Raw genomic sequence first — 23,365 nt, forward strand, 5'->3', positions numbered from 1 at the left:
TTGGCAAATAAAAGGAATCGCAGGAAAGCCAACTTACCATCTCGCAATGGTTGATTTGCTATAATATATTGTTATATTGACAATCATTTTATAAATATTCGCAGATCCAAAGAACATAGACTATGAAATGGCAGTTAATTCAATGAAAACAATTAATGAAATTATGCCGGAGTTTGTTCAAGGTAAGAATTATAACAAGGTATTTGATCAATTGAATGGATTTGATCGATTGGATCGGTTGGATGGGTTTGATCAATTCGATGGTTTCGATCAAGTGGATGGAATAATCTATTAATAATCGATTAGCATAGAGCTTCCAATGTGTAATCGGTGATAGCCCAGTGGGTAGGAGCTCGAATTCACTTTTGGGGGCTGAGTTCGAATCCCAGCACGCACTTTTTTTCTAAGTTACGTGCGTTTTAAGTAATTAAAATATCATTTGCTTCAACGGTGAAGGATAATATCGTGAGGAAACCTGCATGCCTGAGAATTCTACATAATGTTCTCAAAGGTATGTGGAGTCCACCATTCTGTTCTGGACCAGCATCGTAAATTAACTGGCAATGCTAACCCCCTAACTCGGAACGCATGTAAAACATTTACTTGATCCTTTAGCCATATAAAAGTAATCACCAGGACCCAAGTCCTTTGTCCAACAGTACCAATAATAATAATGCTATATCTTTCAGATTCGAAACCTTTAACTGGTATTGGAGACAGCAATTCCGGAAGGGCCCTACGAGAACAAATAGGAAATCTTTTAAATCGTACTGGATCTATCTGCAAACTCACTGGTTCTGCTGATATTGAGGTGAAGTTGTACATTTCGGAGTATCTTCTTTGTAAACTACTTCATCTGATGGACAACGCAAGTCTTGTCAACATGAATTTGGGCAACGTATTTCCATATAGGATAACTAACAAAGAGTTTTCTTATCAAAATTACACCTATTTCATTCTTGACATAGGATTTGGTTTGTATGATAATGGAATTCAGCTTCACAACTACCTTATTTTTGATTTCAAATACTCAGTTCTTAGTTATTTCGCTAAATAACCAAGCTTACTTACGAAGCAAATTAGAATTTATTATTTTAAAATTCCCTTGATTCAATTGTTATGTACTAGCTCGCCACTTATATTGCTATTTGAAGTACCTATAATATTAAAAATCAAAAGAGCGTAGCAGAAATTACCGGAAAACCAATAAACGTATGTACAGATAAATAGACATACAGAGAATCATATCATTACGCACCTGCAGACTTCTATTATAATAAACTTTGAATAATGTTTTGATTGTACAGACTATGCAATTCGAAGGGGATGAGTACGCAAATGTAGCCAGAAAACTTATATTCACGTTCAGTAGATCCTACTGTAAGCCTAGTGCAACTCCCATGGCTGATGAGGAGAACAAGGTGAGGTCTGATTTTATGTCATTGATAACTTGAGCTGCTATCGATATAAAGCAATAAAATGCCAGAGGTTATGAGAACCAGTGAGAACAAGTTATGGCCAAAGATGAGCTCAAGGTCGTCGACTATATTATGCATTAATTAGGTGGTTATATAAAATTGGCAAAATCACTATCAACCTAATCTACACGAGTCAGCAGTCAGTCACTAATCACATCACGAGTCAGCCGATAAGACAGAGCATTTTAGGGCATATACCCTATATATAGCTGCTTCAATGCAGGTGTGTGGGCTATGTTCACAATAATAAACCAAAACTACATAATAATCAAATGGTAGATACACTTATACTTAAATATTGCATTGCAAATCCATCACTATACAATAAACATATATACAGACTACATAAAGATATATTTTTAATAAATTTTAATATTTTTAAAAATAATTTTGCAACGCCCAACAGATAATTCATTCAATAAATTTTTAAAATAATTGATCATAACGAATTGAAATTGTAAATCTTATTTTAATATACCAGATAAGAGCCCTCGTCAAGGACGTTGAAGAGAAAGCTTCTGCGCTGCTGTCGGAAACCAAGGAGTTAAAAGCTTTGGAGCAAAACGATCCTCGTACAAATGATCTGGATGCAGCGGAAGTGGACTGTTCTGACGCTGTTAAATCTCTTCTAGTTTGTGCTAAGGTTTGTAGACTTGTATTGTGCTTCAATAGCGTTAAACAGTCCATCTCGACTCTCGTCTGAAGCGAATCGTTAAGCGGAAACATTCATATCGAGCGGCAATCCAAGCACCAACCAATTAGAAACGCGTTGGAGCGGTGATTTCAGATCTACGTTAAATTGCTGCGCTTAAAAGCAAAGTATAGGCGGGTTTCTTTCTCCGTATTCCCCTATTTCCTCTCTGGATCCTACAAGAGCAATGAAAAAAAACCTTAATTTGTCGCAGCTATACCATTGTCGTCTATACCGACTTCGTCGTAAGTGTTGACGTAATAACCGAATTGCATGACTTCATTGAATATTTTGAGAAGGTGATACATTTTTTTTTAAGTAAAGTAAAATAAGACAGTAAGAATAGTTTTTGTTTTAAGTTATAAAAACTTACCTATCATAATAATTTGTCCCTGCAATATCCATTTTGGTATCGTAACAAGAGTCAACGAATAGCACGAATGTATATCATCTAATTGTTTATTTTTGACTTTAACAGTTGACAGCGTCATCAATCCACGAGCCTCATTGCCAAAGTGCATTGACTGCGGCAGTTGAAAACGTCTCATCATCAGCACAGAACCTAGTGTTATGCAGCAAGCCTCTAGTCGAGAAACCGAACCGGCATAATATTTCACATAAACTATCCGATGGATCAATTAATTTAGCAAAAGCATTAGATAGGTTGAAGGAATACTACTCTAATATTAATGGTAATTCTCTCTATATACTCATGCTGTAGTACTATAATTTAAGATATCAGATAGTAGAATAGAATTGATCGTAGAATTTCTTTTATGGCCTAACCATGATAGATTTAATATTACATTAACTTGATCGATAAATCTTTTAATTCTATGACTGAAATTCCTACACCATCTGCGAGAGTGGTTACTGCATATCTTACTATAATCATCATCTTTAAAGCCAGTTACCATAACATATAATTTATGTTAGTATATCATAATATCATGAAACAGTTGAAAGTTGAACATTTTTCTAAACCCTCTCCAAGGTTCAATTTTAATCATATCCCAGTTTACATCGGGAATGTTCCTTGTATACACAGAGGATATTATCACCTCCATAATTGTTACAAAAGCTATTGTGTTTCAATTATTATCCTATGACGTTGAATTGCGTAATTAGAATCCCGTACAATTTAGACAACCACTTACATCAATTTGTGTTCTTGCTGTTTAGGGACGAAACCAGAAGAGATGGACATTTCTGAAGAACCAAATGTACAAGATTCTAATCGACTTCAATTTATTGCCACTAAAGCTGCGATTATGGATGCGGACAAAGAGTTACTGGAAATGATGAATAATCCAGTGCCATTGGTAAAGTTCTAATCATAACAAGCTCTTAACCACATATTGTTACGTAAATAAGTTATTTAATATGTGACTATCGTAAAATAAAAACAGACCGTTCAGTTCGCCAGACATCAACATTTAAGTCACGAAATCGATTCCTAGAACTTAACAAATCTTTTACTGGAATCTTTTTTCTTTTATTGAACGATTTGAAACACCTGAATTTAAGGAGGATGCAACAAAATGCAGTCTAAAATATGGTTTTCTAAGAATTGTTATCTTTACTCAATATTATTTATTAATAGCTTATCAATAAAGAAACCATTTTTTTTAAGAATTAATCACTTTATATGTCATGCATAAAATGGTGCCAAGAATGATGGCATTTACGCGCTAAACAGCCAGGCTGATCCTTTGCGCAAAAAAACATAATGAAAAATCTAAACTGTAAATAATATAATAAAATATCGTATAATTTCAGAATGCAAAATCTAATCACAGAAATAGAGATCCAGCAGTTCAACGTCTTTTATCACAAAAACTAGCTCAGCTGAATGCTGCAATTGCGTCTTTACTACAAGCTACGTCTGGTAATAATAATATAATTTGTTTATTTTGATGCTAGGTAGTAAGTTTTATAATCTATCTATATTGTTCTATTATTTATTTTAAAGACCAAGAAGACCCTGACTATGATTCAGCGAAAACCGCAACAAAGACAATTTGTGAACTGCTTCCAGATATAATTAAAGGTAAGAATACTATCATTGATAGCAATTTAAGCTTTTATTCGTAACTTATCCTAAGCTTTAGCTTTTTAACCTTTACTAATATAAGTTCTAAAATTTCGTGAATTTAGTTCAAGGGGTACATAACTATATACCACGATAATACTATGGGATTTGTCGATATTTCTACCCAGCTTTATAGATCATCGTCACGACGGGACTGCAGAGATACGAGATGTCAAGTTGGATGTCACGGGCAGTATCTGAATACCCGCTTTCGTGTTCATTTGTTGTCATATTCTACAAGGGGGCACCGAGCACTTGATAAAGCTACATGAACATAAAGTTCCCTCAACCGACTGTCACTATATTCCAAGAATAGTTCGTGAAGCGATTGAAATTAGGAATCACTAAAACTTCAATCGTGAGGACGATTTAAAATTAGCAAGTGTGTGGAATCCAGTGGTAGAATTATGCAAACCAAGAAAGCATCGTACAGCTTCTCAATTTAAAAGAGATTTTGTCAGTATAATATGCCAAACAGTTCGGAAAATACCATCAAAAAGAGGACGAAAACGGGTAGTCAGAGACATCCAACTTGACATCTCGTACCTCCGTAGTCCGGTCGTGACCACGATCCATGCAACTGAGTCAAAATATCGAAAAATCCTATAATATTATCGTGGTATGTACCCGTTGAACTATATTTAAGAAATGTTGATTAACCACGAAAATCTTAGTTTAAAATCTTAAGTTCAAAAATGTTTTCTATTGATTTATTTGTCAACCAACTTAAAAAAAGCGAAAATTCTCAATATGGTTGTATTTTTAACACTTTCTTGTTATGTCCCATGAGCTCTGTACATTTAGGCATACTAACTCTTGAACTCTCGTCTCTCATCTCTTAAAGAAGTTATTACACTTTTCGATGTGTTATTGTTACAACTGACATTTGAATTAACTTTATGTGAATTTGATTAATATAAAAGTCATGTTTTAGAAACAAAACCCATGCAAGATACAATGGATGAGAATTCCTGGAATGATACGTTATCCACTCTCCAGGATATGCTCGAAGCGACTCGAGGTATTTGTAAAAATTCTGAAGATAATAACATACAGGTAATATTTCACCCCTTTATTGTAGCCCTCAGCAATTAAGCATTCCCATACGATGCGACGTTGAATCCATTTACATTTGTAGCCAAGGGCTTACTTATGGAGTGGTGTATGTTAGTAACAAAGTTGTTATTTTTATGTTCAGGAGCTAAATAACGCTGCATCCAGATTTGCAAATTCTTCAGGGAAATTAGTATACGTATTTAATCCTCGCAAAAATCCTAGTAAAGAAAAGGAGGTGAGTTAACTTAATAAAGTAATAAAAGTTGGACAAGAATAAAATAAAATTTAAATGTCGGGAGTTATTATTTTTTCGTAGATTACAGATTTGTCGAAAAAAGCTCTTCAAGACACTAGCCAGTTGCTTTCAAATGTTTATGTTCTTGCTGAAACAATTGGGGGGACAGCTGGTGATGACCTGGATAATGCAGGAGTTAAAGTTGTAGATGCTGCACAAGTGATGCTTAAAACAGCTGAGGTAAATCAAAATAGAATTAAATTATATAATCTAAATCAATGAATAAATCGAATATAAAGACCTGTATGTCTTAAAGTTCACCATAATGTTCTTAACGTGTGAAGCCTACAAATACGCCATAAACTCTTCTCATTCTGAGATAGTTCTGCTCCCACCCGATAATCAGTTGGTAATGGCGGAAGTGCCTCGGAGTGCACGCTAAGCCATTGGTCTCATTTATTACCGGGGATCTTTCCTTTAAGACTCTCTCTCTCCTGTAAAAGGAAAATGAAGATAAACAAAAATTTGAAAATAATCGGAACCACCTTGTTTAGATAACAGCACCAAGCATAGCAGAACCACAGTGTCAAGCAACTCTATTTAAATCAATTGACTCTCTCTCTGATCACACGCGAATGCTTGAACGAACTTGGAAGCCTTTAGTGCAATCATCTGATTTTTGTCAAGTAGGAGATGAGCTTTACCGTGATCTTAATCTAGTACAAATTGGACTGAAAAAGTTACGTAGAGCCTGTCAAGATAGTACTGGTGAGTAATTTCAAATTGCAAAACAAACTAAAGACCTTCAAAATAAACGTGATATAACGTAGAAATAGCTACGGAGGGTTTTGGCACATTTAAATGAGAGCATATTTACAATATCGGGGCGTGATAAATAACTAAAAAACTATTCTACGTTTATTCAGAATGCCCAAAAAATTGAAATTCCTTTTTCCCATATTTCATCGCCCGCTCGTAATTAAATTGAAATTATAATTGAGTGATTTATTAATAAAAATCAACCGATAAATGCAATGAATAAGAAATCTTGACTAGACAAAGTCTGTATATTAAAAAGATAGCCGAATGGCGCAGTGGGCAGTGACCCTGCTTTCTGAGTCCAGGGGTTCGATTCCCACAACCGGAAAATGTTTTGTGTGATGAACATGAATGTTTTTCAGTGTCTGGGTGTTTATCTGTATATTATAAGTATTTATGTGTATTATTCATAAAAAAATATTCATTAGCTGTCTCAGTACCCACAACACAAGCTACGCTTACTTTGGGGCTAGATGGCGATGTGTGTATTGTCGTAGTATATTTAGTATATTTATTTATAAAAAGATCCAACTGCTTTTAATAAATGAATACGGATGTCGTACAAACAAATCAACCGAAGATGCTGTGTTAAAATTGTCTTCTTCTATCACGCAACAATTAAATCGAAACAAAAAGGTTGTAGGTATATTCCTAGATATACAGAAAGCCTTTGATACTGTTTCTATTTCAAACTTGCCATTTCGTTGGAGAACTGTGGAATAAGAGGTTTGCCACTTGATTGGTTTCCAGACTACTTTACCAATAGAACTATTAAGTGAGAGTTGAAGTATCCATAAGTGATATATATTGTTGGTCTATAGAGTTCTACAGGGTAGCAGCTTAGGATTTACACTATTTCTAATTCACATTAACGAACTGTGTAACAAAAAATTAGTAATCGTAATATAATAATGTTCCCTGATGATACAGTTCTCTTAATTCACAGCTCCACTATTGCCCCGAGGGAAGAGGTTTAATAAACATGCTGATACGGGTCTTAGTATTATTATTTCATGGTTTGAACATAGTTATAGACATGCTAATGAAACTGTATAAAACTTTTTGTGAATGTATTCTTAGCTAGTGCATCTGCGCAGAGGAACTGCCGTATGGCTGTACCTCTCAAACTTAAATGCTGGAGGTTAAGGGGTTCAACGCGTTGCTTAAATTTAACTAAAACAAAATTTCAAATTAAAATGAAACAAAAAATAGAAAATGTTCTCTATACAAACACACACACATCATTGGTTTACGTTTTATTTCAAGAAAAAGCAATAATAATGCCGATATTATATATACATACTATTGTAATATTCACTATTATAGATGAAGATAATACAAAGAATGCCGAAGCAATAAAAATTAAAGAACAAGAATTAATAAGGCTGAAGTTTATTGCGACAAAAACAGCTGCTCGAAGTGCACTGACTGACGCAGACCAATATTTGGATGAAATAATGAAGAAACCTTTATCGGAGGTGAACCTTGTATTGATATCTAAATTATTTTTGCCAATAACTAAAATACTTTTAAAACCGATTGTGACTCTTTCAGACTCAATCCAAGGATAAAGTTCAAAGTATGAATCCGGAAATTCAACATCGTATGTCTGAAAAACTAGCAGAGCTAAATGCAGCGGTTGCTATGCTAATGCAAGCTAGCACTGGTAAACTATTTAAATTATTTAAAAATAAAATGTTATTTACTATGGAACTAAACCATTCCTTTATTTGTAGATAAAAATAATCCTGACCTTCAAAATGCACAAACGGCAATCAATAAGATTTGTAAAATAACTCCAGATATGATTACAGGTAAGAGTATTTTTTACATGGTATATTAATGAAATAATCTTCACGGGGTGCGTTGCTAAATAAATAAAAAATAATAATACCATATGAAGAATATTTAAAATGAGATGCTTTTTATGAAAATTTCATAGATACTGAACATTTGCGGAGAAATATGGACGGCAACGAATGGAAAAAAATTGTAGAACATCTTAGAGCTATTCTAGATGCAACACGAGGGATTTGTTCTGACTCTCAAGAAGATGCCAAGGTATACAATTGCTGTTTCTAAAGTTTTGCTTAGTATATTTATGCGCAATACATTAACATAATAGTAAAGTAAACATTTAATTAATTGATAATATTACGATATTCAGGAAATAAACGATGCAGCATCTAAATTTGCTAAATCTTCCGGCAAGTTAACCTACATTTTCAACCAACGTAAAAATCCGACAAAAGAAAAACAGGTACGTTTAACGTTATAATCTTATTGTTTTGTAAAAATAAGTCAATTCCATAACAACGTTTTGGGTAGATTTTAGATTTGTCGAGATCCGCGGTCGAGGAAACTTCTCAGATATTGTCCCATGTATACCGACTTGCAGAATCAGTTGGAGGCAATAATGTCAGCAAGTTGGATGACGCCAGAGTTAAAGTTGTAGATATTGCACAACAGCTACTCAAAACTGCAGAGGTAACATTTTTTTTTTATGTAAATATAAAAAGGTATAAAAAGGCCATATAAAATATAAAATTTTTTAAATGAGAGTGGCCTGCAGTTGCCTCTGATGATTAGTATCGATCAATTTCAAAATTATACTCTAACCAATAACGTGTCCGGCACTTTAATAATTTCATACGTTTATATGCAAATCATACTGTATTATATTTTATACGCTTTTATAATATGATTCCTAAGGTAATTTTGGACCTACCAATGCATAAGTTTAAAGAATGTGTTAAAACACATTTATTACAGCGAGGTTATTATACAATTGATGAATTTCTTAATGACAAGGTTGCTTGGAAGCATCCGGCTCCGCTGTCATCTCTCACAAGATAGAAAAATGAATTTTGAAATGTAAAATGTAAATTGTTAATGTTGGAAAAGAGCAACTGCTGAGTTTCTTGCCGGGTTCTTCTCGGTAGAATCTGCCTTCCGAACCGATGGTAGAGTCACAACACACAGACAGACTTGACGTTTCAAAAGTGCTTATATAAGGCCTACTTGAAATAAATGAATTTTGAATTTGAATTTGAGTTTTGAAGTAGTAGAGATTTTTGTGACAGAACTCTTACTAGGCAGCATGCTCTTTTCTGCCGCTTGTTGCAATTTTGTGTCTGAAAGCCGTGATTGCCGGTGCTGCTACAGACAATTGAGGCTTAACACCGATGCCTCAGCTTTATGGCAACGTTTTTCTATTAACCATCAGGTTAATATTGCATCAAACAAAAGGAACAGAAAAAATAAAGGAAAAAGACAAAACAACGCAGCGTACCGTGAATTCTAACTTATAGTTTATAATTATATGTTGAACCACTACGCTAGTGTAGTACTTTTATTAGTGGATGTTTACAAACACTTGAAAAAAGTACGGTTTTACAGGGCACTGTAAACTCAGGGTTACTGAAAACAGCGCCACTCGCCATGCATAAGGAGACGGTGAAGTTAAAATGAAAAAAAATATATAGCATAACCATATCACGACAATCGTGAGCTGGCACCTATTTAAAACAAAAGTCGCATACAGAAGATCTCTGACATCATGTCAGAGGATAACTGAGTGAACATTAAAAAATAATCTAGTGGCGCATTTGGATAAGTTAACTTTTAAGCCTTAATGTTAATAGAAAGTGTAATTTATCAGATAACAGGTCCAAGCATTACTGATGCTCCTTGCCGAGAAGCCTTACTCTCAGCTATTAACCGTCTTTCCGGGCAACTGAATGAATTGAAAAATACATGGTTGCCTCTACTGGACGAACCTAAGTATCGTCAGGTTGGAAATAACCTCGAACGGGATTTGAAATCAGTTGAAGTGATCCTTAACAACTTAAGAAACGCCTGTCAGGATGAATCTGGTAAACATATTACAATATGTCGTTGCAGCCGATTTTGTGGGCTATTACCATTTAGCAATTAATACTTATATTTAATTCTTAAAGGTAACGAAAGTGCAGCCTATTCTAAAATTAAAAAAGATGAAACACAACAAATAAATAAAATGAAATTTAATGCTACAATGTCAGCAGCTAAAAATGCAATGATCGATGCTCATAAGCAATTGGAAGTCATAATGAATAAACCTTCGAAGGTAATGATTTTTTTGCACACCGATAATTTAGATAAAAAATCTGAAATATTCTTATTTATACATTTTATACATTTTTAGAAATCGCAGGATGATAATTGCAGAACGAATCCTGAAGTACAACGGTTTTTATCTGAGAAGTTAGCAGAATTAAATGCAGCAATTGCAACTTTATTACAAGCTTCTTCTGGTAACTTTACCATCATACAAATTTACAATTTACATAATATTTTAAAATATCCGAAGTTAAGTGGCCATCTCTTCCTTTTATAGATTATAATCATCCTGATAATGCTGAAATGGCAATCAAAAACATTTGTAAGATAACTCCAGCCATAATCAAAGGTAATAAGTTTTCTATTATTCTTCAAATTAAATCACTTATTAAAGTGCTCTCAACTGGAAAAATATTATAATTTATATTTATCAATGAATAATCGATGCCAAGCATTATCTATTATACAAATTTTTAGCGACAGAAAATTTGCATGAAAGTGTGGACGATATATCATGGAAAGAAATAACAGAAAATTTTAAAGATATTCTCAATGCGATCCAAGATATTTGTTCAAACTCTCAAGATGGTGATGTGAAGGTACTTAAATAATTTAACACATTGCTGTAATTAACAAATAAAGGTTGATAATAATGAGTAATGTTTTATCATGTAGGAAATGAACGATGTGGCTTCCAAATTTGCAAAATCGTCTGGCAAATTAACGTACATTTTTAATCCTCGCAAAAATCCAAAACAAGAGGAACAAGTAAGTTTTATATTCATTATTAAAAGAAGTGTTTTTAGTGTTTCGTTACAGAACGATCAGTGTAGTATAGTTATAGTGCAATATTTTGTTTGTCTGTCGCAATCTTATACAGAGGTAATCAATAATGCTTTCAACTTTTGTTTATGGTTGTAATCTTTGTTTCATTTGATTGCAAATGAAATTGCATTTTTATTACAAAATTGGCAAATGTGTTGTACCAAATTCAATAGACTTCATATTTTAAAGGTCCTAAACGATGTATTAATTTTTACCACATCATTCCCCTTCTTATATATATATTTTTTTATTCCACTTCAAATTAGCCCTTGACTGGAATCTCACCTGGTGGAAAGTGATAATGCAGTCTAAGACGGGAGTGGGCTAACCCGTTAGGGAGTATTGGAACATGTTTGCTAATAATACGGCGTAAAATTTTATAAAATTTAGTCCCCATTGAATTAATATCATTGTACCCAGAAAACTCATCAATCCATGAAATAGCGTTTAGATCCTTTATTATTTTTCCGTAGTCAGCTTTATAAAAATTAAGAGAATTTTTAGATTCGTTTGTATTTTTAGATTTCATTATTGGTTGTGGTATAATGATTCCTAAAGGGGGTTGATAATTATCTATCTGTCGAATTGAGTTATCACACTTGCTTACTGTAACCTCTTCAATAGCTAAGATCAAATCCAGAATTTTATTTTTATGGTTGTAACATAAATTGAATTGCTTTAAACTATTGAAAGACATAAAGTCAATAAAAGAGCTTTTAGGCATACTATGCATAGGTTGTCATACCCCTAATTAGTTTCAACGCGACATCGCACCGGAACACTAAATCGCTTAGCGGCATGTCTTTGGCAGTAGGGTGGTAACTTTATTATTTTATTTATAAAGCCTCCCACCAGATCATACTAGAGAAAATTCAGAAATTATAAATTCCCAAATTGCCACTGCCACGCCACTCACGCATAAGGAGAAGGTGAAGTTAATCTAACCCGGGACCTCTAACCTAAGTACACCATCACTAATTTATCAACCACCCCAGATTTTTATCTAAATAGCGTTTCGAGTTCTTAAAAGATACTTCCAAGATATGGAATCCTCTGTACAAGAGTATGACTTGTACTTCGCGTTTTTATTTTAATATGAGATCATATTACATTAATAACCTTTTGTTAGATTACAGTTTTATCGCGATCTGCTGTCGACCAAACTTCTCAAATGTTGTCGAGAGTATACCAACTAGCCGAATCGGTTGGAGGTGAAGACGGCAACGAGCTGGATGACGCTGGAGTTAAAACTGTTGATGTTGCGCAACATTTACTCAAGACTGCTGAGGTAACATCTTATAAAGTTCTAGTTTGGAAGTTGAAATAGATGTGTAAAATTTGTTCAAAGCGTCTGGCATTTAATTTTTTATTTATTTTTATTAATATTTTTTCAATGTAGATTACAGCTCCAAGCATTGCTAATGCCCACTGTCGGGATGCACTACTTTCAACAATTGACCGGCTTTCTGGCCAACTACGTGATATGGAAAATACATGGATGCCTGTAGTAGAACAACCCAAATATCGTCAGATTGAAAATCAGCTAAAAGATCATATGAAATCAATTGGAAAAGTGCTTGATAATTTAAGAAATGCCTGCCAGGATGATGCTGGTAAATATGTTTTATAAATCAAATTCATAATTTATTTATTTCAAGTAGGGCGCAGCAGTTTTAAACCGTAAATTCAGTCTATTTGTAGTGACTATTAATGTAATTATCAACATGAAATTAGGACTGACTGACATATTAAGTGTGATGTAGGTGCGAAAAATATAAGCTTCGGAATCATGTTATAAAAGCATATACTCAACACCACGAAAGGCGCATGTACCTTTTACTGTCAATATGCAGATATATATGCTCACATCAGCTTTTCGTATAAAAAGATTAATATTTTGTCTAACCAACACCATATCATTAAAATTTATTGGAAAACTATTTATTTCATTTGTTTATTTTTTTAAATATAACTATTTTAAATGGAACTAACTTTAAAATCATTCAACTAATTAACCTTCTACATATTTTCATAGGAAATCATGATTTTGTATCTACTGAAAAGAGAGAAAGAACTAGACTCAAATTTATGGCTGCAAAGTCAGCAACTAAAAATGCATTGATCGATGCTAATAAACAATTAGATGAACTAATGAATAAGCCTATACCGAAGGTAATGATTAATTTTTTCTGTGGAAATTTACATTATTATTTAATTTTAAAGTATTGTCAATATTAATATTTGTGAAACGTTTCCAGAAATGCAAAGATAATATAAGCAATCCAGAAGTTCGACTTCGTTTATCTGACAAACTAGCAGAGTTAAATGCAGCAATCGCTTACTTGCTCCAAGCTAATTCTGGTAACTTTAATAACTGGTACTTTACGTTTTTAATTTTTTATGGACTTAAATTTCACCAAATTATTATTTTTCTAGATCATGATAGTCGTAATTCAGTGACTAATTCAGAAATGCCAATGAATACTATTTGTGAAATGATTCCGGCTATTATCAAAGGTAAAAAGATTCTTAGGTTACTTTTGTTATTAAAAATTAACTGCAAGCATATCTATCTAAAATCTGTATATATTTTACTTCTAGATACCGAACTTTTGCACGGTAATGTGGATGATAAGTCATGGAAACAAATAGTGGATAATCTTAAAACTATTCTAGAGGCAACACAAATGATTTGTTTAAACTCCTGTGAGGGTGATTTTAAGGTAAATGCCATTATTTTGCCCTATGGCACAGAAAACTGTTAAATAATAATACTCAATACTATTTCTTTTAGGCAATGAATGACGTGAGTTCCAAATTTGCGAAATCTTCTGGCAAGTTAACGTACATGCTTAATCCTCGCAAAATTCCAGAGAAAGAGGAAAAGGTGAATTAATATTTATTAATTTAGCTTCTTAATTAAAAAATAACCAATTAAATAAATTCTGCGTAGATTTCAGATTTGTCGAGATCAGTGGTCGAGGGAACTTCCCGGATGTTGTCCCACGTTTACCAACTTGCAAAATCAGTTGAAGGTGAAACTGGTAACAAGTTAGACAATACTGGAGTTAAAGTTGTTGATGTTGCACAACAACTACTCACAACTGCTGAGGTAATGGCTGTATTCTAATAAATTCCAATTTTAACTATTTATCATCATGATCAACACCTTAACCGATGGACGTCCACTGCTGGACATAGGGCTTCAATTGGGAGTACAAAAATCCTCGGTTCGAAGCCGTCTGTTTCCAGCGGCTCCTTGGACTCATTAGTTGTCGTCTATCCAAAACGTTGGGGCTCGACCGATACTACGTTTTCTATTATAATACTTTCTTCACTCAAATGAAAAATTATAACTTAATAATACACTTTCTTCGGATATGCATTGATTTTGTTTCCGAAATTGCTAATTCATATTCTCAAACATAATAATAAAATATACAATATAAATTAAAAAAAATTAACGTGTCATGTACCTACATGTAACGTTAATGATAAGCTGCGGATAAAATAAAATGTGTTTTTTGTTTATTTACAGATTACAGCTCCAAGCATTGCTAATGCGTACTGTCGGACAGCTTTACTCGCAGCAATTGACCGTCTTTCTGACCAACTACATGTGATGAAAAATACGTGGACACCTTTAGTAGACGAACCTGCGCATCATCAAATTGGAAATGAGCTGAAACATGATTTGAAATCAGTTCAAATGGTGCTTAGCAATTTGAAAACCGCTTGTCAGGAGGAGACTGGTAAACATGGCACAATATTTTCATTATAAAAAGTTGTATCCCATTTTTTAAAGGTTTTCATCAGTTTGATAATATTTCTTCTTAAAAATAATTTGTTTCTAATTTTCAAAGGAAATGATAACAGTGGTTCTTCCGAAATAGAAGAAAGAAACCGTCTCAAATTTATTACTACAAAGTCTGCCGTTAAATACGCTCTCTCTGATGCTGATAAACAATTAGAAGAAATAATGAAAAACCCCACGTCAAAGGTAACTTTTATTATACTAGCACGTCAAAGTTCTTTACTTGTACTTTGGAAATGTGAATTAAATACACGCATTTCAATTTTTTTCATAAAACGTTACATTTTCAGGAACCCGTGGATAATAAAAGCCATACTAATCCGGAAGTTAAACGGCGTATGTGTGAAAAACTAGCAGAGCTAAATGCAATAACTGCAACTTTGTTGGTAGCTAGTTCTGGTAAATTCTTGTACAATTATTGACTATTTACAAGTTTTGATAAGAAATATTATTTAAACGATGATAATGATGGTGATTTTTTTACAGAACTTGATAAACCAGATTACGGAAATGCAGTAACAGCAATGAATAATATTAGTAAATTAACTCCTGGTATAATTGAAGGTTAGCCGTTTTCTTTGCTACTAATCTTACTGAACATGAATTAAAAACAATATCTTGTATCTAAATATTTTTTGCAGATACACGATATTTGCATGGAAGTGAAGACCAGAAATCTTGGAAAGAAATAACAGATAATCTTAAAGTTATTTTGGGAGCAACACGTGAAATTTGTTCAATCTCCCAAGAGGGTGATATTAAGGTAAATATCATAATATTGTGCTTAATAATATTGAAAAAAAAATGATAATAATAAATAATTGTGATATTTAGGAAATGAATGATGCAGCTTCCAAGTTCGCAAAATGTTCTGGCAAGTTAATCTACAATTTCAGCCCACGTATAAATCCTAAAAAGGAAGAGCAGGTTTGTCACAATTTTTTTTTACTCGATAGATATCTTCCCATCTTATTTACATTTTTTTGTGTTTACTTTGATTTTTTAAACATATTTTAATTTTATTTAAAAAGAATATAACATACATATTTTGCATATACAATAATCAGTCAGCACTTATATGAAACGTAAATGATTCAAAGAAATATTATATTATTTCCTACAGATTTCGGTATTGTCACGATCTGCCGTCGAACAAATTTCTCGAATGCTATCCAATATTTATAAACTCGCTGAATCAGTCGATAATGCGGAAGGACAAAAGCTTGATGACGTTGGTGTAAAAGTAGTTGATTTTTCACAACAATTACTTAAAACTGCTGAGGTAATTAGTCCTTTAGGATTTAATCCTAAGATTCATGCAACGCTTCGTTAGTGGTTAAGAATTCGCTTTTATAGTAAGTGAAGTAAAAAAAAATATTTTCAATTCTTGTCGCTATTATGATTGATTCCATTTCTGATGCGTGCAGCGCGTTTTGCGAATGTGGTGTCACGCTCACTCAATCTTACCTAGAAGATGTTTCCTTTGAAAATACACAAGTTATATGCGCTAATCAACAAAAAAGTTCTAGATTTGTGTACCCCAAATGTTAACTAATATTTTAAATATCTTTGTACATAACCTGTTATTCATTATAATATCATGAGTTTTGTTTTTGCCACACCCAAACTTTATTTCGCACGTCTCAAGGTTGGCAGGTAAAAATTGCTTTAGCATTAAGTCCGCCTTTTGCAAACCATTTTGTTTATGAACATTGAAATTTGAAAGTGTGTAATTCGTTTGTATACCCTATACTCCACGCCCTAGCTAAGCAACCTATCAACTTGATTTTTGGCATTCAATTAGTTGAAAAGACGGAGATTAACACAGGCTTCATTTTTGGCCCTGGAAAACAAACGGTTTTCATGGGATTTGTAAAAAAAGCCGTAATAAATGCGAACGAAGAACGCAAGCAACAGCTCGTAGATAAGTAAAATGAAAGTTTATTTTCACAGGTAACAGCACCAAGCATTGCTAATTTAAATTGTAAAACAGTTCTATTAGCAGCTATTGGACGTGTTTCTGATCAAATACTGAATATGGAGGGCAATTGGAAACAATTGATAAAAGCACCCGAACATCAGCGGATTGGAGATAAGCTCAATCGTGATTTAAATCTGATTCAAATCGCGCTGCAGAAATTAAGTGAAGCCTGTCAAGATGATACCGGTAATTAATAATTATATTATAGCGTATTTTAGCCGTCCATCAATTGTGACTTCACCGAATATTATAGCAAACATTTTAACTTAATTCTAACCTATAAGAAAATCGAAAACAATTCGTTTCTTTGTTTTGCTAGACGGATGCTTAATTTTTGGTTAACACTTAACTGAAAGTGTGATTTTAAAGGCGTCTTTCTTTCAGCTACAGTTACTGTTCTTGTTTAAAGAAAGTACCTTAAATTTTTAGCTACGTATCGTTAGCTGCAGACCAGGTATAGAAGGTACCTAGGACCTAGATATAGATGTACCTTTTAATCTACATCATTTCATTTATCATCTTGTACGCCTAAATTAACTTTACTTTACCAAAACTTTGTACCTATTTATAATTATTGTAACTTAATATATGTATAAAGATTTAACACAAACATAGCCACACAGAACTGAGCAAGATGGAAATGATTTTTGTCTAAATATTTTACGCAGCTTTACATTTATTTTTTTTAAATCTCACTATGAATATTTTTAGAGTACTATCTTTTTAAAGGTACTGAAATAATAAAGCACCCGGAAACACAACGACTGATGTTCATAGCAACTGCATTGAAAGCTGAGAAATCAATGATAGAGGCTGAAAAAGAGATGAATGACAAAACAGTAAGTGATAAGTTTTATTTTTAAATATATTCAAACATTTGTTTACTTGGACATTCAAATAGAACTGGAAACGCAAATTGCTGTTACTGGCTCGAAGATGGTTAATAAAACTATTTAATTAAACCGATCTAAAGTATATCTCAACAATATACAAATATATATAAAAACAATATTGATTTGATGTTGTTCATTTTATTTTTTGGAAGTAGGATTAGAAAAAAGATTGTAATCTTGTCCACAGCCCGTGAAGCCATTAGAAATGTCCGAGTTTCCAGCGATGAAACGTTCTTTATCAAAACGACTGGCACGTTTATTATCCACTTTAGCGTCTTTAGTTCTAGCTACTACAGGTATTTAATATATTTCGCTTTTTTATTATTATTTTATACTTTAGCACTGCAATGCAATTTTTCTGACGACTCTCTGATCATCATCATCACCATCACTTCAACCAAGTGAAGTCCACTACTGGACATATGTCTTTTGTAGGGAGTTCCAAAATCCACGGTCCTGGGTCGCTTGCTTCGACTCGTTTGATGTCGTCTGCCCACCTCGTTTAGGGCCGACCCCCTGATATAACTATTGTATCTGCCTCTAGCTGTTTGGAGCTTAGTGCGTTATAAGTAATTAAATATCACTTGATTTAACGGTGATTTAAAACACCGTGAAAAACCCTGCATTCTCAAAGGCGTGCGAAGCCTAGCAATCTGCACTTGGCTAGCGTGTCCTAAGCCCTTCTCATTAAGATAAGAGACCCGTGTCCTGTAGTGTGCCGGTAAAGCGCTGATCATGATGATACATAAGCATAAAACCTTGCAATAACTTGATTTGCTATATAGTCTCATTATCATAGATTATGACTTTAAGACCACTTTGATGTATAATACAGCTATCGGACACATAATATTACCAAAATAAAATCCAGATTCCTTTACTTCCTCAATGCACTGCTGGCCATGATTAATGTTGAGTCAAGCCGTAGGGACCAGTATTCTTTAAAATTAAATATTGATATTACAGATGATGATAAACTTGATTATAATATGGCAACACGCTCAATTGATACCATATCTCGCCTTACACCAGCTGTCATAAAAGGTAACTCTAATTCAACTTTACAAGTGCAATAACGAACAAATTCGGGGTCAGTTAATTAAATCTCAGAAAGCACGTGTACTAAGATTAAAGTCAAGTCATGTATAGTATAAACAATGCAACAAATATTACTTAACCAAATAACAATTATTTTTCAGATTATTTGTTTGTCTTTAGTAAAAAAAAAATTTAATAAAAAAAAAATCATAATAACTAATGATACAAATTGATTAATTTAATTATTTTACCTTCTAAACTAATTGGTTTTTGATTATTAAATGCACATTTTGCACAGCTACTTTCATAAAGCTAACGTATCTAATCCAATGAGTCCTAACTGAGAAGAAGCATATAATATATTCATAACCATGAAATATATTAACGATAAGCCAATATTTTAACCGATTGAAATTAAACCAAACTATTAATGAATCAAAGAAAATTTAACATATTTCTAATTTTAGATGTGAAATCGATTAAAAATAATATCGACGATAACTCTTGCAAAATTGTTGATGAAAATCTTAATGAAGTTGTTGTTACAACGCGACGAATTTGTAGGCACGTTGAAGATAACAATACTCAGGTATGAATAAGAATGAGTTAAATTAACCTTAACTAATATTATTTAGTTTTATTATCTAAAAATAATAATTGCATTATTAATTTTGTAAAGTTTATTATCAACTATATTAACCTTTTTTTTACAAAACTGGTCTATGATATAGTTAAAAAAAAGATAAACAGAAGCTAAAGAGATTTTTTTTTAACTTTGGCGGAATAGACAAATCTGTAATAGAATTTAGTACACTAAGAGATATTATGAAAATTAAGCTTAATTTTCATAATATATTATTGATTTCCGCAAAGTAACGCCTGCTTCTATCCAATACACTGAGATAAACTATTGATAATCGTACATTTTAAGAAAAACATTTATATCAATTATAATCATTATGAATATTAAAAATTGGAACTAACGGGAATTAAATCCACCTTTCTGGACCTCACCTCAGTTTCGTAACACGAAATTATCGATCAATAGAGCATTAATTTAAACTCAAAGTACTTCTTCTTTCAGTTTAAATTAATACATTGGTATTTATAAGTTTATATTTAAAATTCGTTTTTTTTTGTTTGTTTGATTCATTCGGAGGAATATTTTATGCCAAAGATTCCTCTTTGGCATAAACCTAGGTTACATTCTTTTTGAAAAAATATTCTTCATTTATTTCCTTAACTATGCAGTGGTGTGCAAATAAAGATTACAAATGAATAAATTACAGGAAATAAAAGAAGCAGCATTTAGATGTGCGCAATCAGTTGGCAGGTTGAGCTACGTGTTTAATCCACTACCAAATACGAAAAAGGAAAATCAGGTAAACAGGAGTGAACTGTGTTCAAAGAGATGTCATTGTTGATCAATCAGTTTACGTACAATCGTTTTGTGGCATTACTGTTCTAAAGCTTTGACTTTTAGTGATCATGTATCTTTAAAACTCATTTATTTACATAAATAGACCAGAACAACAATAAATACTCATTTTCAGATCCTGGATCTTTCTAGATCTGCTGCTGAACAGACTTCTTTGATGATGTCCGATGTGCATGAATTAGCAGATAAAATAGGTGGAAGCGCGGGCAAAAAACTGAACAATACAAAAGTCCAAGTTGTTAGAGCTTCTCAAATACTACAAAAGACTGCTGAGGTATTGATTATTGTATACGTTTATTCAATTACGTTTGAGACTTCGACAGATCCTTTATGACGATATCTCTATCACGAGATCACCGGACCCGGTGAAACTATTTATTGCTGATGACATCAATATGAATAAATAAATGGTCTAGCGAATAAAAAAAAATACTGAATCGACTATGAAATATATAAAGGTCATCTGCTACATTAATGAATAACCAATGACCATGAATGAACTATATACGGCATCGTGTAACGGCTATACGGCACGTACTGTCACGTGAACGACCGCTTGTTGTTTTCAGTTATACATGACAAGTCGACGATACAAGTTTATCTCCTGCGGCTATCTTCTCTATTTAGCTCCAATAAATTTTACATATGCCTGATTAATATCTTTTAGATTTATTTCTCACTATACGCACACTAAACTTGATAATCTAAAAACCATAAAAACTTAATAATGGCTTCAAGATTTAGTAAATTTTATAGAATTGTATTTAACTTCCACAGATATTAGCGCCAACTATAAGTGATTCATACTGCCAAGAAACCCTTCTATCATCTGTAGATGAACTGTCTAGCCTTTCCGAAGTACTGAAGGCAATATGGAAGCCAGTAGTCCAAGCTCCGCAACTTCGTAAAACCGGTGATCAACTTGAACAAAATCTGAAACATGTTCATAATATTCTGGAGAGTTTAAGAAAAGCATGCCAAGATCCTGGTATGGATTTACGATTATTTTTGATGACAAAATTCCTTTATCGTGATGTGTTCCTAAAACTCTCCGGCGCTTTGGGAAGCGCTATTAATGCAAGGTCTTTCAATAGCTTCCCGGCAGGGACAATTTGCCAATTGAAAGTGTCAATTGAAACTTTCCGTTCCAGCTTTTGACCTCTGAGAAGTCCCGGATTCGAACATATGTAGAAGCGATTTGGGAATTTATAATTTCTGATTTTACCCTGGTCTGGTCTGGTGGGAGGCTTTGACCGTGGCTAGTTACTATCCTACCGATAAAAACGTGGCTAAAACTCTAGGCGATTCAACGTTCCGGCTAGATATCGCTTAGAAACCAACTTGCATCATCACTTACCTTACGCGAGATTGCAGTAAAGCGCTAACTTGTAACGGAATGAAAAAAAAGCATTTTACCATGTAGAAACAGATAAGGGGTATGTGTTTGATATAACTGCCAGATCCCTAACAGGCTAGCCAGCTATCATCTTAAACTATCACTTACCACCAGGTGTAATCATCCTTCAGGATGAAAGGATAGCCATCAAGAACTAGTTTTTATAAAAAGTATGGAAAAACCAACCCAGTATATGATTTTCTATTTTACGCAGATTGATCATTTTAGTATATTTCATAAGATTCTGGTAAGTTGATCGGTTAAACAGAGTATTATAAATTCAATTAATAAAATATCTTTACTTTCATTTATAGACATTTCAGAGCAATCGGTGCCTACGCATATAAATGTACAATCTGCTAAAAATAAAATTAAAGAAACAGAAAAATTGTTCCTAGAAGATAAAATGGCTGAACTACCAGCCAATGAGGGTTTGGAGAAGCCGGGAACAGTTATTAAACCAATTTCAGAACAAAGAGAGCAAATATCATCCAAAATAGGCGCCCTGAATGAGGCTATGGCACTACTTCTGCAAGCTATGTTAGGTAATATCTAATCTAGCTATATGATTGACATAAACAGTTATAATTTCCTGCGAGATCTTCTTATACCAGTGGCATTCGAGTTATGTTAAAGTTTAAAATATTATTCAACATCTGTTCTCAAAACAAAAAAAAAGTTAAGGATCAATCAAAAAACTCTTAAGTTTTATATTATATATATTTTTTAAATAGTACAATGTATACTTAATACTCATGGCATTTTTATAGATCTCAAAAATCCAGATAATGTGAAAAGGGTTAAACAAAGCGTAGATGTCATTTCAAACCTCTCTCCAGAAGTTATTATAGGTTAGTATTTATTAGATTTATTTTTTAATAGAATATTCAATTACATAAGGTTATGGTTGAAGATAACAATGATTGCGCTAAGTTGTCTCTCTATCGAGATTGTACGAGATGTACAATGTATATCAAATCAAAGAGTGTACTCGAGAATTATCATTTTGATATAGTTCATCTATTGCCTTCCTTTCACTGAACCAAGGCATGGAAAAATCTGCAAAGATTTTTGCTTTCTCCTTTTTAATATACACGGCGAAGATTAACGTGTTACTGACTTCTGGCTGTTTGAATTTCGTTTGAAACTAGTTACTCATTACTATGTTTTAAAGTGAAAAAAGCAACTTATTTTTTTTTTGGCGTGGTGGAAAAGTTTATTGCTTCCTCCGACCCATTGGGCAGGACGGAGGTTATGTGGGACTCCTCCCTCTAAACGGGGTAATAATAATAATAATAATAATAAACTTTATTTCAGGCATAGCCCATATAGTGTGCACTTAACAGTTTTTAAAAATAACATAAAATGAAGCACAAATTAAATTAACAATAATAATAATAATAATAAAAATAATTAAAATTAATAAAATACTAATAATTAAACACGAAACAAAAACCACCACGGCATGCCCCTCTTGTTGGCTTTGTTAGACGCCCGGGGAACCCATT

The 23,365-nt window shown here is 33.0% G+C and overlaps 1 protein-coding gene across 1 annotated transcript in view; it reads left to right on the forward strand.

Moving 5' to 3' along the window:
- Positions 1–23,365, forward strand: part of LOC120634674 (talin-1-like) — a 73,314-nt gene that overhangs the window by 19,268 nt on the left and 30,681 nt on the right. The window contains exons 19-67 of the mRNA XM_039905428.1: positions 105–182; positions 690–811; positions 1,308–1,421; positions 1,960–2,121; positions 2,648–2,861; positions 3,352–3,491; positions 3,949–4,057; positions 4,142–4,219; positions 5,196–5,317; positions 5,460–5,552; positions 5,634–5,792; positions 6,107–6,320; positions 7,698–7,849; positions 7,926–8,037; positions 8,108–8,185; positions 8,314–8,432; positions 8,539–8,631; positions 8,700–8,858; positions 10,033–10,246; positions 10,331–10,479; positions 10,558–10,666; positions 10,750–10,821; positions 10,950–11,071; positions 11,148–11,240; positions 12,427–12,585; positions 12,697–12,910; positions 13,333–13,469; positions 13,556–13,658; positions 13,734–13,814; positions 13,899–14,020; positions 14,092–14,184; positions 14,251–14,409; positions 14,836–15,049; positions 15,161–15,297; positions 15,402–15,510; positions 15,598–15,675; positions 15,753–15,874; positions 15,946–16,038; positions 16,235–16,393; positions 17,065–17,278; positions 17,822–17,931; positions 18,173–18,281; positions 18,952–19,029; positions 19,491–19,612; positions 20,313–20,405; positions 20,577–20,735; positions 21,239–21,449; positions 22,172–22,402; positions 22,628–22,708. Coding sequence (XP_039761362.1) covers positions 105–182; positions 690–811; positions 1,308–1,421; positions 1,960–2,121; positions 2,648–2,861; positions 3,352–3,491; positions 3,949–4,057; positions 4,142–4,219; positions 5,196–5,317; positions 5,460–5,552; positions 5,634–5,792; positions 6,107–6,320; positions 7,698–7,849; positions 7,926–8,037; positions 8,108–8,185; positions 8,314–8,432; positions 8,539–8,631; positions 8,700–8,858; positions 10,033–10,246; positions 10,331–10,479; positions 10,558–10,666; positions 10,750–10,821; positions 10,950–11,071; positions 11,148–11,240; positions 12,427–12,585; positions 12,697–12,910; positions 13,333–13,469; positions 13,556–13,658; positions 13,734–13,814; positions 13,899–14,020; positions 14,092–14,184; positions 14,251–14,409; positions 14,836–15,049; positions 15,161–15,297; positions 15,402–15,510; positions 15,598–15,675; positions 15,753–15,874; positions 15,946–16,038; positions 16,235–16,393; positions 17,065–17,278; positions 17,822–17,931; positions 18,173–18,281; positions 18,952–19,029; positions 19,491–19,612; positions 20,313–20,405; positions 20,577–20,735; positions 21,239–21,449; positions 22,172–22,402; positions 22,628–22,708 — 6,465 coding nt within the window. The remainder of the gene's footprint in view (positions 1–104; positions 183–689; positions 812–1,307; positions 1,422–1,959; positions 2,122–2,647; positions 2,862–3,351; positions 3,492–3,948; positions 4,058–4,141; positions 4,220–5,195; positions 5,318–5,459; positions 5,553–5,633; positions 5,793–6,106; positions 6,321–7,697; positions 7,850–7,925; positions 8,038–8,107; positions 8,186–8,313; positions 8,433–8,538; positions 8,632–8,699; positions 8,859–10,032; positions 10,247–10,330; positions 10,480–10,557; positions 10,667–10,749; positions 10,822–10,949; positions 11,072–11,147; positions 11,241–12,426; positions 12,586–12,696; positions 12,911–13,332; positions 13,470–13,555; positions 13,659–13,733; positions 13,815–13,898; positions 14,021–14,091; positions 14,185–14,250; positions 14,410–14,835; positions 15,050–15,160; positions 15,298–15,401; positions 15,511–15,597; positions 15,676–15,752; positions 15,875–15,945; positions 16,039–16,234; positions 16,394–17,064; positions 17,279–17,821; positions 17,932–18,172; positions 18,282–18,951; positions 19,030–19,490; positions 19,613–20,312; positions 20,406–20,576; positions 20,736–21,238; positions 21,450–22,171; positions 22,403–22,627; positions 22,709–23,365) is intronic.

Source organism: Pararge aegeria, chromosome 24, assembly GCF_905163445.1.
Source record: "Pararge aegeria chromosome 24, ilParAegt1.1, whole genome shotgun sequence".
Taxonomy (NCBI): domain Eukaryota; kingdom Metazoa; phylum Arthropoda; class Insecta; order Lepidoptera; family Nymphalidae; genus Pararge; species Pararge aegeria.